General features: G+C 37.9%; 1 protein-coding gene across 4 annotated transcripts in view; it reads right to left on the bottom strand.

The window, feature by feature from the left end:
- Positions 1 to 21,200, bottom strand: part of PLCB1 (phospholipase C beta 1) — a 468,720-nt gene that overhangs the window by 411,402 nt on the left and 36,118 nt on the right. For all 4 annotated transcript variants that reach the window (XM_026710475.2, XM_026710474.2, XM_087918907.1 and 1 more), the window contains exon 2: positions 18,888 to 18,965. In XM_026710475.2, the coding sequence (XP_026566260.1) occupies positions 18,888 to 18,965 (78 nt within the window). The remainder of the gene's footprint in view (positions 1 to 18,887; positions 18,966 to 21,200) is intronic.

Raw genomic sequence — 21,200 nt, 5'->3', positions numbered from 1 at the left:
AAAATAAGAGTGTAAGTGGTCAAGCAGAATCAAAACAGAGATTGACTAATTTACAATAGAAACTCATAACAGTTAGATATGTAAACATATTATGTGATAATTACATTTTTTAATTTAGAATCCAGTGTAACTTCCAGCTTTATAGGAATGGAAACTGGAAAGGAGAAACAATCAATATGAAAGTCAAAGTAAACAGAATTATTAAAAAAAACCCAACTAAATAAAAAATATATAATACCTACAGTTTTTTTAATCCAGACCATCCACTAATGTAAATGTTAGCTCCCACATGATAAAAAATAAACAATTGGATTAGGTTACTAAACAAGGTTTAAACAGATGAAAGTTACATCTTCCATCCAAAAGTTATTTGCTTCTAACTCTTTATGTAGGGTTAGAAAAAAAATTAAGCATTGATTAAGCAGAGTTCAAATCTCATAGACAGCAGTAGCTGGAATTCTTTCATAATAGCTTCATTGTTTTGCTACAATAAATCTACTTATCAGACCCCGTCTATTCTGGGAAATATTCTTGTAATATTTTGCCTTGTTAGTTGAGACAAGTCTGATAATACCTCTTTTCCCCACTCAGGGAAAATAGAGACATCAAGCTAAAGTGCAATGTATTTTATTTTTTACTTGGCATGTATGAAAGTATCCATCACAGTTTACTATCATATGTGATGTGCTAGTCCATGGTAATATGTGGTATATTTAACCAATATCTTAGAGAGACTGTATCTTGTAGATTCTGACATTTAACAGTTAAAAAAACCAGATTAGGCTTTCATGTTAATTTATTTTTAGATCAGATAGGGTAGGGTAGGGCTGAAAAGTAAACAAATCAGTAGTCCCCAAGACAAAGCACCCATCTATCCATCCCTGCCTCACTAGCAATGCAAAAGCAGGTGAATTAAGTTTGCTTATGAAATTAATTTATAAAGTATACCCCAAAGTGAAACCACAGTCTTTAGCCAATAATCTGAAGGGGTATAGTTGATTCTTATTAGTCCCAGACGTACATTTCTTTACATGAAAGTTTACAATTTCTAAGGACATAGTCCAATATACTTTTATCTGGAGTCCCTCTGCTTTGAAATAACCATATGGTGTATTGCATTCACAGTCTGCCACCTGTATAAATTGTAGGTTCCAAGACACAGTAATATAATCTAAATAGATCTGTCAATGTCTATCAACATAAAATTCTCCAGTGTTTGGTGCCAACCTGGCTGCTTAATCAATTGCTTCAAGCTAGTATATTTCATTCTCTTTGTGAAATATTAATGATATATGGTAGAAAATTTTAATATGCTTGCCAAGGAAATAGCTGCTAAATAAACTTTGTTCTAAATACACGATTCTTTATTCTTCAAAATTAACCATAAAGCTTTCCAAATCAATACAACTAAGTGATCTAAAACAATTCCATAGGCATATCGAGCTAGCAACCTTGTATTTACTTATATATGTACATTAAGTGCCCAAACCAGCCATTGTTCCTTCTTGTGCTGGCATTACTTTTCAGTTACTCTATCAGTGTTGGAAGGCCAAGTTAATTTTTAAACAAGCCACAGTCTTTATGTAGGTATATACACTGTGGATGTCAAGCATTACCCATAACTACAATTATGCTGTGCTAGTCAGCTGTAGAAACCAGAAATAGTAGATGCCTGATGGGCAGAAGGCACTGGTGATACAGCTAATGATTAATCATGCCTGGCTGATTTATTGAAGCAATAAAATTAAATGATACAGCACAAGGCCCATATTCATCTACTATCACAGCCCACACCTGCTTACATGGAACAATGCCAGCTCGCTGTTATCATCGCAGGGCAAAGCAACATCTGTTGCAGACCACTTTGTCCCACGATTAATTCATCCATAGATGGAAGCGTCACCCATCCTAGGAAGCTAATTGCTACTTAAGCACGATAGCCTGGGGATCTTGTCTTCTAAACTCAATCTCACCTGACAGGCTTGGAGAAGTAACTTCCACAGGACAGAAGCAGCAACTGAAAAAAACAGCAGGGAAGAGCAGTGTTTGCTTTGAACCCTGGCCATACATATTGTGATTATATACCGGTACTTCCACTTACATTTCGTATAAGAAATCTGAAGATGTTTAGGTATTCACCCTGGCAAGTATTTTCATCTTGACAGCATTAATATCAGAAGCATTTCATGACTAAATACAAATTATTCATATTGGAAACCGAAGATGCAGAATCCATAGAAATAACCAGTAGCTACCAGGCATTACCAATCTTGCAATATTGCTATTCTGTGCTGACTTGGGCAATTGTATACATTCTAATTTCATGCTTCTCATTTTTTTTCCAAATTGAGATTTATTTATAGAAGTACACTTTAAAAAGGGGGGGAAAGTGTGATATATGTATATCTTCAGCAAAAAGTCTCAACAAAAATATCCAGCATTGTGGTATAAATTAGCTGCCGTTATAAATGGATGAATCCAACAATATTGCCACCTGGAGTTGTGGGAGCTCCATCCCTGGAGGTTTTCAAAAATGCAGTAACTTCTTTAGTTCATCAAATTATGACTTCTGCTTAAGAACATCTAAAACTCAATCAACCATCTTCTCTTTATTCAAACCAGTCTCCTGAAACTGACATTCCACAGGTTCTATTGTAGTATTGTCTTCAGACCAGAGGTGGTATTCAGCAGTTCTGACCAGTTCTGGAGAACCAGTAGCGGAAAGTTTGAATAGTTTGGAGAACTGGCAAATACCATCTCTGACTGGCCTCAGACCTCTCTCCCTCCCGAGTCCCAGCTGATTGGCTGGGTCTTCTTTCGTTGCCCTGCACAGGAGCTGGAAAGCAGCTTAGTGGGGTGGGAAGGGAATGGGATTTTGCAGTATCCTTCCCCTGTCACAGTCACCAAGCCACGCCCACCAAGCCATACCATGCCTACAGAACCGGTAGTAAAAAAGTTTGAATCCCACCACTGCTTCAGAGTCATCCTCTGACTCCTGGCTCATGACACTCTCCACAATCTCCATCCCTATATATTAAACCCAATATTTGTAGATTTTTGTAAAGACTAACTGGTTAGAGAGGAGTATGGGTTATTATATTGCTGAAAAAGCACCTTGCCATTTAATCCCATCTTTGCATTAAAATACATCTGTAAAGCTTGGAGATCTAGTTGTTTAATCCTAGAAAAATAAAATAAAATAATCCCCACCATTGCTACTTTTAGAAATATTTGTAGGAAATGGAAGTAAACAAAAGGAGAACGATTGGATCAATTTTGGAAGACCAATAGCTGGGTGGTTGCAAAAAAAAGAAGATAATATATACGTGTACAATGTAGTAGAGTCTAAGATAATCACTGAGTGGCCTTTGCTTTTTGTCTATTAAAATACTTATTGGTTAGATGTTAAGTTTAAAGATTTCAGAGGTAATGCAGTGTCCACCTTAAAGAATGTTAAAATATTGACCTGAATTTTCCTTTTGACATTTAATGAAATGCTTTTTTTTGCAGACATGTTGATTACTTGTTCAATGATGCTTTTGGTTGTTTTTCAACTACTTCCTACATTTTAAGCTGTAACACTTTATTAGTTTGCACAGAGACTAATGATATTTACAACTGCTTTAGGAACAAAGGGTTCCCCCACTAAGAACCTTATTTAATAAAATGCTTACCTTAAAGTGTGAGATATTGTTAAATTGTTCAGTTGCTTTCCAAGGCTATACCTTGTACTTTGTTTTGTTACACAGAAAGACCCACCTGCTGAATGGCTCATTTTATGATAATTTTTCTCTTTTATATTCTTAAGAATGGCACACAATCTATTATGGAGAATTCAGCCTTTCTTCACATGGAAATTTAGGGCATTTATTGTATTTTACTTTGGATGCAATAAATTACAAGGTTCATTGCTTTTCATATTAAAGCTGTTCCTTAAATGCATTGAGTTGAACAGAAAAATAGCTCAACAACTCATGTTTCAACTGAACTCATTGTTAATATAAATGAAAGCTTGAAGTAGAGTCAGCCTCCACACTTATCGTAATCTTGTTCTTCACTTCAACACTACAATGGAAAACCTATCAACTTGTCCAAGTGCAATTTTCTTGTAAGTGTTCCTTTCCTTCTCTAAAAGCTTGCCCACTGCAGTCATCCAACTTACTTAACACACCATGGAGCCAAGCTATCGTGTATTCTATTATTTTGCTCTAATATTTAATTGCACAATCACAAGTATTCAGGGCCTTTTTTTATATAAGTACCTTAATTCTGTTGAGGGAGTTCCCATTCCCACTTTCTGCCATAATTCCACCACATAAATTTTGTTAACAAGAGCCATCTATTGATCTACAAAGTAACTTGCGGAAGTGCACCCAATCCTGAATCGCTTGAGGCAGCATCCATTTTCCCTGGTGAAAATGCAATGCAAAACTGAATGCTAATACATCATTTACCCAAAATTTTCAAATATGCTGTATTTTCATATTCTGTAGAACATATTTGGAGGTTACTGCAATCAAGGCAATCATCCCATTCAGCAATGAATGTCAGTTCAGTTTCTAAGTAACCAAGTGCTAATTTGATGTCATTTGCCTTTATTTCATCCTATTACTACAGGGATCCAAAAGCTAAACCTCATTCACTTCTCAAGATTCTTTCTTCTGTTTTAGTTATGCTTTAATCATTAGCACCGGTGATCAAAAACATCATTTTCTTTGTACAATTTGTATCACTAAAAATGATATGCCATTTTACTAGTTTTAGTATAATAAACAATGTTTTTTATATACTTCTATTAATGAGGGTAAAGGTTTGTTCTCCAAGCTTGTGGGTTGATTTCTGAATGTTTCATTACCTGACTAGGTAAACATCTTCAGCAGAGTTTACGAGATGTCGGTGTCAGTGTTTTTCTGTTTATAAGGGCTTCAGGTGTGAAAGTGTCAAGTGAGGGTCTTGTGATAGGTCTTGTGATAGGTCAGCTGTGAGTCATCAGTGAGTCTTGTGAGATTACCTCAGGTCAGGGTCGCTGGGAGGTGGGGGGGACTGCGTGGATTAGTTGAGAGTTGGTGCTGTCTTTGGTTGGCTGTTGGTTGATTTGGATATTGAGCAGTTCATAGGCTAGTTATAGGTCAATGTGTCTTTTGATGGAATTGCTTGTGGAGTGCCAGGCTTCAATAAACTCAGGAGTGTGGTGGGTGGTAATGTGGCCAATGATTTTCGCATTGCTCCAACTGAACTGGTGCTGTTTGGTGTCGGTGTGAGTAGAGATTAAAGATTTGTGATCATGGTGCTTGGCTGCCAGCCGGTGTTCATGGATCCTGGTTTTTAATTGGAGTGACGCTTGTCCCATGTGGAATTGGTTACACTGGTTACAGTTGATTGTGTACGTTACATTAATCTACAAAGTTAATAGATTACATCCATTAATGCTAAAAGAATGCATGGATAGGCAAGAAAAGAAGTTGCATCATCAAATAAATCAATCCAGAGTTCTCACTTGAGGCACAAATGAACAGGTTGAAAGTATTATACCTAAGGCACATTTTGCAAAGTCTTAGCTCTCCCGAGAAATGAATATTGCTGGGAAAGGTGAAAGGAAAGAGGGTGGGGGGAAACAACAACCAGAGGCAAGGTGGGTAGACTCAATTATACTGTCGATGGGTGAATTGTTGGAAGACCTGAAGGACCAAGTTGGGAGCAGATCCTCCTGGAGAAAAATCTATGTGGCCAGTAAGAGTCAACAATTTGCTGGCGCATAATCAATCAGACTATAATTCTAACACGTTACTTTAATATTAATATTAGTAGTAGTAATTCCTGCAGTAATTACTTATCACAGAAATAGCGTCAGCTTTGGAAGCCTTATTCAACGCCGCTACATAGCTTGAGAAAGTGGGGGGGGGGGTGATTTCAATTGAGAAGCTCTAAGTAGACAAAATAGAATTCTTTTGTTAGTTCAAGGTCACGAAGTGTGGCGCAGGAACAAAAAGGATCTTACTTTGGGATTGGTTCATGTGATGTGATGATGACGGAAAAGAGGATGGGTTGTAGGATGGGACATTGTGGAAAGTTCCGGGGAATTTAGCTTCGAGATTTTACAGACATGCCAGGTGCTGTTCTAATAAAGGTACTTTTGAGACGATGCTTGTCTTGGAGTTACTGATTGGAATGGAGGTTTGCTGGAACACTGACAAGTAGTTAATGCCATAGGCGATCTGGTGGAAAATATACAAAAAGTTGAAAGGCAGGTCAGAGCATTTATTTATATTTCACAAATATAAAGTAAGATCATTAACTGCCAATCAACCTTTAGTCCTAAATTGATTAAGTTGATTAAGTCTTACGATGCATTTGGAGAAGCAGGCACATGATTTAGAGAGGGACAAGGGCAGCTGTCTCATGACGCCTTCCAATGCATTGTGAGAAGGCAGTGCACAATTTGGAGAAGTGCATATATGGACTCAGGAAGACCTGACATGGCCAGCAACTGCCTTGCATAGGACATTGCTGGGTACATTTCATCATGAGTGGGAAGAAGAAGATGACAACGGTCAGCTGGAGGGTGGGGGGGCAACGGCTTGCAAAGCAGAAGATGGCAGGGGGCAGCTTGGGCTTTGCACTATGGCAGCGAGCTGGCTGGCCGTACAATAGCACAAGGATGGTGGTGGCCAGCTGAGACTGCTGAAAAACACAGGCCTCTACTTCCGCTCCAGCACCGAAAACATTACCATGGAGGGTCACTGTGGTAGGTAGCCAAAAGGGCAGAGATGGAGCAGGAGACAGCTGGTAGGAGGAACTGTAATATTCCAGCAGTCATAAGTGCTGGTGGCCTGCCAAGCATCTACACTTTGATTTTGTAACCTTGGGTGTGCTGCAGCAGCCGTAACTTTGGGAACCAAACAGTTACTGAATAACTAGTTATTAAGCAAGAACTGCTTGTATTTATTACCATCTCAATCAATCAATCAATCATCTCAATTTGCAATTACCTGTAAACGTCTTTGCTAATATGAAACCGCTCCAATTAGGAGGTACTAGCACTATGGAAAAATTGCATTACTTACTCATCCAACAAAAGACACCGTTCACCCTTTATTTCAACCTGAATACAGAATTAATTCATATTGTGAACTACATCAAAGGAAGTACTAACCAGATCTATCTGCAACATAAAAATATCACTGAGCAAACATTTATTTAAAAATGGTTTGCATTTATTTATTAAAATGAATGGCTATGTTTCCAGGAGTAATGTGCCCACTGTGGAAACCAAAACTTCTATGAGTTAGTTACTGTCAAGTCTGCAGCTACTTATTGTGACTACAGCCTCATTATGATACATTTTTAGAAATTGAGTCATAAATGTTTCTGGGTGACCAGTTATAAATAAAATGTAATCTATCCTGCCATGTTCCTGTAGAGAGTACTAGGTCATGGCAATTTTTGCATAGCAAAGAGATGCAAGCAAAATCATCTTCTGGCAGATTATAATTGCAATGTATCACTTCACATATGTATGAGGATTTCCATCAATAAAGCAATTTCTTTCAGGACGAACCATTTGTGCATTGTCAAGCTCCTTGACTTGTAGTCCTGAACTCAAAGACCTACATTATTTTCTCATAGCGCAAATGCATCTTCTCCACAGCCTCTAGGTCTCATTTCATCTATAAAAGAACCATGCCACGGTTAATATTCAAATATTAAGGTCTTTTGAAATAAGTATGCTGTAATGCAACCCTATTCCATATTTTATGATTTCAAAGGATTCCCAATCTTATTCTGAGGCCAATACAAAGTAATCCAAAATGTTGTCTCCTTCCCAATAAAATTATCAATATCTTCAGATCATCTTCACAGCCTTCTTCCAAATAAATTGAGTCATGGTGGCGCAGTGGTTAGAATGCAGTATTGCAGGCTAACTCTGCTCACACTGCCAGGAGTTCGATTCCTTCAGTCTTGACCACCTCAGGGTTGACTCAGCTTTCCACCTTTCTCAGTGCTGTAAAATGAGGAGCCAGATTGTTGCTGGCAATATGCTGACTCTGTAAACTGCTTAGAGAAGGCTTAAAGCGCTGTGAAGTGGTATATAAGTTTAAGTGCTATTGCTAAACTGATGTAAATGGTTTCTAAGAAGGGATAACTTTTATAGCATAGAATCCTTAGAAGAAAAATGCTTTGCCCCAAAATCTCGCTTACTGATTTTTGGGGATATAGGTAAAGGTAAAGGCTCCCCTTGCACATACATGCTAGTCGTTTCCGGCTCTAGGGGGCAGTGCTCATCTCCATTAAAAAGCTAAAGAGCCAGCACTGTCCGATGATGTCTCCATGGTCATGTGGCCGGCATGACTAAATGCCGAAGGTGCACGGAACGCTGTTACCTTCCCACCAAAGTGGGCTCGATTTTTCTATTTTTATTTTTACATGCTTTCAAACTGCTAGGTTGGCAGAAGCTGGGACAAATAACAGCTCACTCCATTATGCGGCGCTAGGGATTCGAACCGCCAAACTGCCGACCTTTCTGATCGACAAGCTCAGCGTCTTAGCCACTGAGCCACCACATCCCTATATTTGGGGATTTAAGCAGTACAAATACTGTAATCCGGTGGTAGATTTCAGCAGCAGACCGATGAACTAAATAGATAGGGTTAAACTTATTAATTTGCCTTTTCCAAAGTTACTTACAAAATGTTGAATGGTACTTGTGCAACAAAATAGAGTGAAAGTGGCCATTATTTATTTTAACCCAATTGGGAAAACCTCTTGTGTTGCTGCATTCCCAAACTCCTTTCTCTCTATGAATAGACTGATTGTCCACAGAATTAAACATTGTATACAAGGTTTTCCTGGCTCCCCTCTCTTCCCCTTTAGTCAGGAGACATTTAAAAAAAAAACAGTATTGAGGCCTTGGGGATACTTGTCCCATTTAGCATTAAGAACTAACCAACAACACTGCGGAAGGAAACGTCTTCTTAAAAAAGAGAGAAAACAGAAAAAGTACAAAATGTGTGCAATGTGCATAAAAAACAATTTTACCTAGGATTCTACAGATATTTAAATTATTCATGCAGCTTTTCTGCTCTCCTAAGGCACATCCACGTATGACTGATGATAATTACATCTTTTTAATCTAAAAATTCTAACAATATATTAGAGCTAAAATGCCACAGTTTTAGAAAAGTACTCTTCATACAGAGATATTTTTGCCAACTCTTTCCTGTAGATCTTCATCCTGATAATCCAGAGGAAGTGCTTATCCTCTGTACAGATAGTCCTCAATTTACAATACTTCATTTAGTGACCATTTGAAGTTACGGCACTGAAAAAAGGGACATTATGATCATTTTTCACACTTATGACCATTGCAGCATCTCTGTGTCATGTCACCTATTTCTTCTTCCATGTCTAGATCAAACTTTAAACTGCCAGAATGAAGCCACCTTCTTGGCTCTGTCATTGACCAAAAATAAGTCATTATTGGTATATGTTTCTAGTAACAGCCGACATACCAGCAGATGGGCCAGGCTCTGTGTCCCTACACATTTACGTAACATGAACCTTTGGTCATGCAATCAAAATTCAGATGCTTAGCAACTGACTCATATTTATGACAGTTGCAGTGTCCTGAGGTCATGTGGTCATCTTTTGCAACCATCTGACAAGCAAAGTCAATGGGGAAGCAAGATTCACATAACAACTATGTTACTAACTCAGAACTACAGTGATTCACTTAATAACTATGGGAAGAAAGGTCATAAAATGGGGCAAAAATCACTTGACTGTCTCATTAACAATAGAAATGTTGGGCTCAGTTGTGGACAAGGAAGACCTAAGTTCAAGTGTTTGAAGGGAACGAGACTCACTTCGGCTGATAGACACTCTTCCTATTTCCCTTGTATGTAATCCTGTATTTTCTTTATTCTATCACTGGGTGATATGCAAAAAGGATGGAATACATGCTGTATGTGTGTGAATTTGCTAAATAAGGGTCTAAATATGTGTGTTTTCAAATGAAGACAGCACCCCCACACTCTAGTATTACAGAATGCATTACATAACACTAGCAAATATCACGTGCATTTCATGCATTTAATTCTATCCTTTAGTATCTGAAGCTTGTTGCTTGAGTGAGGCTGATTCCCATATCTGTTCATTATCTTTCAATTGTTGCAAAAAGCTTTCCCTTTTGTTTCCATGCAGCATGCTTTGCTTTGTTCATGTTGTCCTCCAGAATATGATAGCAATAGCATCTCTTTTATATATATATATATTTACCAAGAGTTTCATCCTAAGTATTTCCATCCAAATGGAAATAATGGTACCAATTCCACCATGGTTCTTTGAATACAGAATGGAACATTCAAGCATTTCAAAATGAAGGCACTGTAACAATGGCAATGTCCTAGCTCCACCACTGTTTTGATGGCTCTCAGTAGCTCCAATATCCTCATTAAGATTATAAGTGCTGGATGTCTGGGAGTCTCACAGGAGACTCTTAAGTAGATAGGAAGTAGCTCCATTTGACCTACCGGCCTTTATATCAGCCAAATACAGGCTATACTCTTTTTTGCCACCGCTTCCAAATATTACTATTCAAAAAATATCTTCAATCTTCTTTGTGTTTTCTTTGTATATATTTACTCATTCAATATCTCTTGTCTGTGTATACAATATAGTCCTATAAAAAGTTATTGGCACTTCAGTATGTTCCTGGGTGACTTTTCACCCAAAACAAACATTGTCATTGCAATTTGATATTTCCTTGTTTTGAGCCAGAAAGCTGTATCAGAAGACTCAGAAAGCGCAAACCCAATGTACAACTTAATTTCTCACCTGTGTGCACTGCTATTCTTAAAAATAAAATTCCTCCTACGTATAACAGTGTTGAAAATATGCTTTTTTTAATAAAAAGCCAGTACAATATAACCTGAATTTATTTTTATAAAATGTGTGATTATTTACTTTGGATAAAATTAGATTACATGTGCTAAGACTGCCTATTCAAATGATAACTAGAGATGGTATTATAACTATGCTATTTTTCTTTAATAGAAGGGAATCAGGCTGACCTGAAAGATAACTTTTGAAACCTTTGGTTCTCAGAGATGACAAAAATCACCCACCAGAATTCATTGGGAAGTATCACAGCATCACTCCTCCTGATAGCTATATTTTTATCGTCCAACATTCCCTTTAAGTAATAAAGTATCGATAGGTAGGGTTCTTCCAAAGGATTCTGGGTGCTAAAGAATGGCATGTGCTCTAAGGCAGGGGTCCCCAACCACCGGGCCGCGGACCGGTACCGGTCCATGGATCATTTGGTACCGGTCCGCAAAGAAAATAAAAAGAAAATAAAAATGGCGGCTTTTTTCCCCTTTGGTGAATGCTGCTGGGATCAGGGATCAAGGACACAAATGAAAGAAGGGAGGAGGAAGCAACCAAAGCCTGTCCTGCTCTCCAGCTCAGCGGCTCGGTTTCCTCCTGCCTCGTTCCTCTCTCAGTCCCTCTCGCTCCCTCCACCAGCCCAGGAAGAAACTGCTTCAAAGAAGCCAGCAGGGTGGCTTTTCCTGTCGGCGCAGCTCCTCCAAAGTGCCCATTCACCCCCACCCGCCGCCCGCGGTTCAATCCAGTGCTCTGTTCTGCCTGCCTTCATTTCTGGTTGTTTTAGAGCAGCTTCGGCTGAGAATAATAACTATTCGCCTCTTTTACTCAGCCGAAGCTGCTCCGAAACAACCAGAAACGAAGGCAGGCCGGTAGGCAGGCAGGCAGAACGGAGGAACAGGAAAAGAGGCTGAGAGAGGCAGGGCTAAGACGGGGGGCTTCTCAGCCATCCTGCAGGGACTTGTCCTGAGCCTCCCTGAACTTGGTGGTTTGCTGGTAGACGTTTTATACCCGACTAGGTAACAACATCAGATGTTATCTAGTCAGGTAATGAAGCGTCTGCAAGCAAACCACCAAACTTGACTCCTCCCCTCCCCTCCTTGAAAAAGTGTCTTCCCCCGCCGGTCCTTGAAAAGTGTTTCTGCGTAAAACTGGTCCCTGGTACAAAAAAGGTTGGGGGCCACTGCTCTAAGGTGCACTATCATCATAGCCGTTATGGAAATTCCACTTTCTCTTCCCCTCCTGACATAATCAGCATTCCTAGTTGTGCTGCCTCAGAAAATTATAAATGCCCCAATTACTAAAGGTAAAAACTGCTAATAGCCAAATTATGAAAATAAATGCTTCATTTATTTAGAAACAAGTTGATGTTGCTGATGAATGCTATATAAAGGTTTGCCTCATACAGTATAGCTTGTGTGCATTTTATTTAATGTTTCCACCATTTCATCATTTAGCATTTTAGCATTTAGACTTATATACCACTTCACAAAAAGGGATGCTGTGGCTCAGTGGTCAAGATGCTGAGCTTGTCAATCAGAAAAGTCGGCAATTCGGCGGTTCAAATACCTCGCGTCGCATAATAGACTAAGCTCCTATTACTTGTTCCAGCTTCTGCCAACCTAACAGTTCGAAAGCATGTAAAAATGCAAGTAGAAAAATAGGAACCACGTTGATGGGAAGGTAACAGCGTTCCGAATGCCTTCAGTGTTTAGTCATGCTGGCCACATGACCACGGAGACATCTTTGGACAGCGCTGTCTCTTCAGCTTTGAAACGGAGATGAGCATCACCCCCTAGAGCTGGAAACGACTAGCATGTATGTGCGAAAGGTACCTTTACTGTACCGCTTTATAGTGCTTTACAGCCCTCTCTAAGTGGTTTACAGAGTCAGCATAATGCCCCCAACAATCTGGGTCCTCATTTCAAGACATTATACTATGCATTTGCTTCCAGTCATTTTGAATATTTTTTTTTAAAAAAAAAACAAGTTTTATTAGTTTTTTAAAGACAAACAAAACATAAAACATAAGAACATAAAACCTCTTTTCTGAAAGCTACTTATAAATTTTAACAAGGCAAATAAAACATTGTTTTATGCAGCATTAACACATTTCCATATATCTTTTTCAAATTTCTCGTTATTTCTCCTTTACTTTTATTCAATTATATTTTTTTCTATATTTATCTATTTTATATGTTTTTATACATTATACTTATATTTTCATCTAACTTGTTTACAATTATTCTCTTCTAACATTCCTCCAAGGTTTTATTAATTCTCAATCAAACATAAACACACAAAACACAAAATATAGAAACATAAAACTTCTTTTTGGAAAGTGGCTTAACCCCAGGTTACTTCTTTCTGTACAGACCTAGCTCAAATTCATGTTCATCTTGTATACCATTACTTATCTTATTTACCATTCTATATTTTCTATATAACTTCTCCCCTCTTTTCACTTTCTTAATTCTATTTTATTTATTTCATCTTAATTTAAATCATTATTCTTGTATCTTTTGTCTGTTCTTTTCCAATTATCTATTTATATCTTCTCTTTAGCACAAAATTTGTCCTGTAATCACTAATTGAAGTATGACGCCTTTCTATCTTTCCCCAAAATTTATCACTTAAAATAATACAAAATTTCCATTCTGATTCTGCTTAGTACACTCTACATACTACATTTAAAAATAAGAAGACAACAAACCTATAATATAGTTAAATATATAATTCCCATTCTGGTTCTGCTTAATACATTTTAGATACTACCTTTTAAAATAAGAAAATGACAAGTTTATAATGACATTAAAGCAATAGCAATTTAAACTCTATCATTAAATCTTAGACATTTTACACATTCCCTTTAATTTTTTATTAAATATCTATCATTAAATCTTAAGCATTTTGATATTTTAACATTTTATCAGATCTTATAATATTCAAATTTTCTATTTCAAATGCAAATACTACAATACAATATTGTGTACTTTTGCAGAATCTCTTTTTAATTGTACTTTACCCATTATCTCTTAAAAAAATCTTTTTCCCATCTTGTTTCAAGCCTTTATGACTTCTTTTCCCTTTTTCCCTTCCTTTCTTTTCCAATCTGGCCTTTTTATCCCCCCCCCCCGGCTCTTAACCTCCGTCTTTTTAACCACCCATCTCTGCTGTATTCCTCTTTTCTGTTGCTTTCTGACATTGTATCGATTTTTCACCTTATTTTTCTCTTTCTTGGTTGTTTTTTTTGAGTCTTAAATTCTCCATTTCCCTTCCCCTCTTCCTCCCTTCTTTCTTGGCTAAAGTTATTTGTCCATTAAAGATGGCTTCTAGTTGTTGTTGTTGTTGTTGTTGTTGTTGTTGTATTTGCTGGTAGGTAGAAATCGCCATTTCTAAGAAGTGAAAAACAGATCCAAAAGAGCCCTTGCCTTCTTGTTCCTCTTCTTTTAATTTTTCAAATTCTATTTTTAATTCATCCACAGATAACGCCATTGTAAGGTTTTTTCTTCTTTTTTTAAAAAAAACAACCCAAATGTTTTTAATCTTAGAATAGATTCCAAAAGTCCCAAAGTCATCAAGCAATCCAAACAAACACAAAATGTTTCATTTAGCACCTTCTTCTCTTTACACATTCTCCTCCTGGGGCAATGTCAATTACAAAGTTCCAAAATATATTTTTGAGGTCTTATTGCAGTTAATTTCTAATCTTATAAATTCCAAGACGTCTCCTCCAGCAAGATCTTAATATAAGTTTTTTCTTTTTTACCTCTCCCTTCCCACTTATAGCAAAAAACTTTTGATTTTTACCTTCTGTGCCAAAGCAGGTTTTTCAATGTCCATTTGCTATCTCCGTAAGGAAGGAGAGTAAACTTTCCCTTTTCACACTTTCATTCGCCACTTTCACAGTTTCCTTTGGAAACAACATATCATTCAAAAAAGATTTTTAATTCCAGGGTATTTAGATATATCTTAGAGTCCCAGTTCAGCCAAGAATTTTCACTTTCTGACACTTCCTCCTGCACGATCTTGTCCGGCTGAAGGTTTCTTCGTGGCGGCCATTACTGACCGCCGCTCCACCGCCTTAGGAAAAAGGGAGTCTAGCTGGCTGGGGAAAGGGGTTGCGAAATCCCCAGACCCCTGCCCGGATCTCCTCTGTCTTCCGTTACCTCTACGGGGTAACGACAGCCTCCAAACCTGGCTGGATCGGAGGCACTTTAGCAGCGAGCACAGCAGGAACCGCGCACAATCGTGGATTCCTGCCATCGCCGAAGCCTGCAGCCGGAAGTCACAAGCCATTTTGAATATTCTTGGGCCACACCAAAATAGAACTAGAGCAAATTAACAGTCCCAAGAACTTATACCATAAGAACATCTAAATTACACTCTAGTGAGGGGACAAGGGAAAGACTGCTCAACTGCAAGAAGAGTTGCAATTTCTTTTATCCCTTGATGAATCAGTCTACTGACTACAAGTAGTCCTCCACTTATGAGCACAATTGAGCCCAACATTTTTGTTGCTGTGAGACATTTGTTAAGTGAGTTTTGCCCTATTTTTCTTGCCACAGTTGTTTAAGTTAGTAACATGGTTGCTAAATGAATCTGGCTTCCCCATTGACTTGCCAGGAGGTGGCAAAAGGGGACCACATGACCCCAGGATAATGCAAACATCATAAATATGAGCCAGTTGACAAGGGTCTCAATTTTGATCATGTGACTTTTGGGGAAATGGTCATAAGTCATTTTTTTTTTTTTCAGTGCTGTTGAATAGTCACTAAATAAACTGTTGTAAGTCAAGGATTGTCTGAACAAACACCTACAGATAAACGAAACATCATATGTAAAACAGAGACATTTTTCAATGTACATTTTTTTCCAGCTCATCTAGTGGTAGCCTATTAGAAGAAATTAGAAGAAAATACCACTCTTAACTTTTTTCTCTAGCAATAAAATACAACACTCAGAGCACTTCCTTGCAGACTTCTCTATTAATATGCACTTTCATTGATCAATCAATATGACTTCCCTAACAGACTCACAGTTAATCAAATCATCTTGCCACTTAATCATTTCTGAGTCTTGCCCATCCATAAGCAACTTGAGGTCGAAATAGCTATGAAAAAAAAAATGGCAACTGAATTCTTTGACTCCAAGCTTCTTGTTTTTCTTCTTGCCACATGGTCATGTGTCCAAAAAACAAACAAAAAAAAGACCCATGTAAAGCCTGGGGCAAAACTCAATCATTGTTTGGCCAAGAAATCATAAACACCCAAAATGTGCTATTATGACAATACTAATAAAAGTCTAGTAATAAAACAACCCAGTTTAATCTAGTGGTTGAAGCACCAGGCTAAAAACCAGGAGACCATACATTCTAATCCCGCCTTAGCCATGAAAGCCAGCTGGCAACCTTGGGCCAGTCACTACCTCTCAGTCCAACTCACCTCATAGGCAGTGGTGCGATTCAACTGGTGTAACAACTGGTTCGGTGAGCACGCGTTCCGTGTTTAAAAAAGCCCATTTTCAGCTCTAATACTTACCTTCTACTGCAGACCCTTGAATAAAACACCTGAGGCGCGGCACACCTCAATGACGCGCGAATCAGCTGTGCTCTAAAAAAAACAAAATAAAGCACAGGAAAGAGGAGGGGCGGGCAGGCGGGCCCACATGCTTGTCGGAGCGAACCGGTTCTGAACCAGCTGATGATCAGAACTAGGGGTTTGCCCGAACCGGTCTGAACCGGGAGAATCCCTGCTCATAGGATTGCTGTTGTTGTAGGGAAAAACAGGAGGAGAAAGCAGGGGTGAAAGTCAATATTTTCCCGGCTCTTTCGGCATGGGCGTGGCTTGGTATAATAGCAACTGGGGCGATTTTTTACCGATTCAAATCGTCCCTACCACCTCTCCACCTTGGTGGGCCAAGGGGGTTGAATTTCACCCCTGAGAGAAAGGCGTATTGGCTATGTTAACTGCCTTTGGTTATTGTAAAAATAATAAAGGTGGGATACAAACAAACAAATTTTTAAAAAACTGCACTCAGAATAATCTTCTTTCTCAGTATGTTAATCATCGTTTTCATACCACCAGCCTTGTGCAAGTCTGTCTAAAAAAAATATTCATGTCTCTGTATAAGGATTTATGCCCAAACTACAATATGTGAAATGAATATTTGATCTTCTGATGTTCTATTTTTACCTAAATAAAGCTTCAAGGGATCTGTATTTTACCACTGACATTTGTGGCAGTTTTATTCACTGCTAGGATTGTGGTCACTCCAGAAAATACTTCTACTCTACATATTAAATCTAAACAAAATAGGTACGTTTTAATATCTTAAGCAATTTAAGTCAGGTACACAATTTACATGAATTTTAAACTTTTTTTATTAGTGTCTCTGCTCCAATGTAAACCATCCCCTGGACTTTTCTGTGTTTATATTTAAATAAAACAGGAACTTTGAGTAAGACATTAGCTTGCTATGTTTATGCTGTAGTCCTTCAAATGATCAAAAAGGCCATTAAGAGTATAACAAATGAAGCAAATGGCTGCTCTTGGATTCACAAAGATCATAAACCAGAGGTGGTATTCAGCAGGTTATGACCAGTTCTGGAGAACCAGTAGTGGAAATTTTGAGTAGTTTGGAGAACCAGCAAATACCACCTCTGACTGGCCCCACCCCCATCTATTCTCTGCCTCCCGAGTCCCAACTGATCGGCTGGGTCTTCTTTTGTTGCCCTGCACAGGAGAACAGAACTGGAAAGCAGGTTAGTGGGGTGGGGAAGGAATGAGATTTCGCAGTATCCTTTCCCTGCCACACCCACCAAACCACACCCACCAAGTCACACCATACCCATCAAGCCACGCCCACAGAACCGGTAGCAAAAAAATTTGAATCCCACCACTGTCATAAACTTATGTAGAACTTCACCTCAATATCTAAAGCATAAATTCAGAAATGATAGCTACCCTACCAAAATGCTTTGGTAAACTCAAAAATATAAAGTTGGCTTGTGTTCTTTGAGAGTATAAAAAACAAGAGCACTTTGCTAACTGGAAATTTGCTTATTCCCTCTTAGTATACTACTCATCATAGAATTTAGATAAATATATAGATAAATCTTATCATCACAGAAGATTTACATAAACTTTCCTGTTTCTTTTTTTCTAATCATTTTCTAGTAACTGGAAGGCAAATGCTGGAATTTAGTAGATTCTTCCCATGAAACTTTTTGTAACTAATCCTTCAGTAGCTGCCAACACTGATTGTAAATAAGTGTCCTATTTCTAAACAAGTCTTTCAAACAACTAATCTGTTTTTGTTTTGCCAAACAGAGCCTTAAAAGATACACCCTGGTAAATATTTCTAAATCTATTAACTAAAGAGAAAAATACTCATCTGATCTTTACATAACAGGGCATTTTACATATCTATGATCCCACAAATAATTATTTCAAGAATTTTATGTGATGCCATTCTTTCAAGATACTTGGTTTCTTCTAAATCAACAGGAAGCACAAAACCCTAGGAAGCACAAGATTATATGTGAAGATATACTGAGTGAGTGAGTGCATCCTTCCTCAGGATATCGTATATCGTATTTCAAACTTGTTTCTACAGTTCATAAATTGCAAAATGCCCCCCTTGGTGGATATGTCTTTCACTTGTGGCTAAATTTCTCCAACTCAGCCTGTTTCTAGAGATGTTGGAATCAATGGCAATGCTTGCTGGCAGTGATAAGGGGTTGCAATTCAATGTATTTAAACAGGCTGGCCGAGTATCCACAGCTTTAAGTATCAGCAATCAAAAGAATCTGCAATCCGCACTGCTGACAGTCAGAATTCAGTGATCCTCTGAAAATATATGCCAACCCAGTGCAAATGATGAACGCGCTCAAGTGAGGTCTCATACTAACCAACAACGATTCAAGTCTCGAAATCATATCAACAAAGGGATCTCATTAAAAAGAAACATGAAATGCTAATTCAAGCAGTTCAGAATATTTTTACCTTATTTTGATCTGTCCAGTATAAGAAAAATCCTTGTGGGTCTGTTCTGAGAAAAACCGTTGTCACGCTAGTAGAATCCTACACAAAAACAAAGGATACAGAATTAACATGTGACATAATCTTGAGCAGAAACTGTTTAGCTCATAACATATACATATAGAAATGTATCCAACTTATATACATATAGAACGGTATCTAGAGGGAAGTACATTTAAACTACTGTAATTTGTTCTGTGCTCATAAACCATTCACATAAGCCATTTGAACAGACTAGGTAAATATGAGGGTACCAATTAAGTATACTAGTATACTTTTATAACTCTATCTACCTCAGGTGTGTCCATGGGTTGCGTGTGGCCCTGGACAGCTAGTAATGTGGCCCCACAAGGTCATAAACTTTTAACATTATGTGATCTATATACATTAACTATATTATATATTTTATATGCAACCCAAGACAATTCCTCTTCCCACAATGCCACTCAGACAAGCCAAAAGTTTGGACACCCATAATCTACCCTCTGCCCCCCCCAAATGCGTTTTTGAAGATAAATCTACCAGTACCGATTAGAAATCCTACTTTAAATGCCACTAATTCAAAACGAAAGTATTACAGTGAATTAACCCCACATAAATACAGTATACACGACAAGTATATTCATCAAGTACTTTTGAAATCTTCTCTAGTTGCATAATTGTTGAATGAGACCAGCTGACAATGCTGCTGTATCACAACGTTTGGGAAGCCAATCGCTTCTCAAAGCTAAGCATTCAAGAATTTGGAGAACAGCTTTGAACGGGGAAGCATTTGAAAATGTGTCCCATTCAATTTCACTGAGTTGACATTTCAAGTCAATTTCCATCATTTTTACATTATCTCCCAGCAGTGGACCTCTTGAAGAATACAGCATGATTCTTATTTTGTTGACATGCAGCTTTTTTTCTATGTGTTATCCAATTATATTTACTGTCTACCTGCCATCTGCTCTGTAGAGCCTGCAAATTCCTCTATTTCACAACTCCTGCTTTAACATCCATATTTTTTTTTGGAAGAAGTTCTTTACAGAGCTATCATGCCTCTCATTAGAGACAGAATGCATATAGGAAGGAGCTTCAGGATATACACAAAAAACCTACACGTAACATTGTGCTTTTGTTTGCTTTAAGCAAGGGTCAAATAGTATATTTAAATGGTCCCCTGGACATGGACTTGATGTGTTAACTGACATAAGCCTAATAAATATAGGAACTAGGAAGCCACAGTTGATCTGTTCCCTTCATAACTGATCTCAAGCAAAAGATAATACACCATAATAGGAAGTCACAACACTAACTTTCAGCCACACACTGCCTTCTTCTGTGTCCTCATCTACTTGACCTAAGCCAGCACTTACGTCCATCCACTCACCACTTGAGATCATTTCACTTGCTGCAGTAGAATGTTTTTAAAAAATAAAACTGAACTCATATCTCCCCATAAATAAGAAACATTAATTCACACAAACATACAAAAACATATGTTTTCCTTTAAATTTAGTTTCTAAATGGTACAATTATTATTGGCTATCATTTTTCATTAAAACGTATTGTTGTTGCATTAATTTGTTCACTTTTAATAAGACTAAATAAATTAAAGAATCCCCATCTGAAAATGTTATATAGATTTTCATATTTTACTATAAGTAGTCCTTGACTTACTACAGTTCATTTATTGACTGTCCAAAGTTACATGGCTCTGAAAAAAGTGACTTACGACTATTTTTCACAGTTACAACTGTTCCATCAGTCCCATGGTCACATGATCAAAATTCAGACACTTGACTCCTACTTATGACGACTGCAGTGTCCCGGGGTCATGTGATCCACTTTTGTGACCTTTTGACAAGCAAAGTCAATGGGGAAGCCAGATTCACTTAACAACCGGGTCGCTACCTGTGATTCACTTAACAAACGTGATTCACTTAATGTGGCATGAAAGGTCGTAAAATGGACCAAAGTTCACTCAACTGTCTCATTTAGCAACATAAATTCTGGGCTCAATTGTGATTGTGAATGGAGAACCACCTGCATGTCTAATAGGACAGTTAAAAAAAAAAGAATTGATTTCTTTCAGAAGCATACTATAGTACATGATTCTCAGCTTCATTAGATACACCAGACCAAGAACTAAGTCACACAAATGCCCAAACAACTTTTATTGAGAGTATTTATAAAAAGAGAATCTTGCAAGTTTAATTGTGCTATGCTCCTGTCTTTCTTATTCTGTCCAGTGGTGGGATTCAAAAAATTTTCACTACTGGTTCTGTGGGCATG

Source organism: Pseudonaja textilis, chromosome 1, assembly GCF_049901715.1.
Source record: "Pseudonaja textilis isolate UNSWEBS1 chromosome 1, rPseTex1.2, whole genome shotgun sequence".
Classification (NCBI taxonomy): domain Eukaryota; kingdom Metazoa; phylum Chordata; class Lepidosauria; order Squamata; family Elapidae; genus Pseudonaja; species Pseudonaja textilis.
Note: the sequence above shows the minus strand (reverse complement) of the source record. Positions and strands in the feature narration are given on the sequence as shown.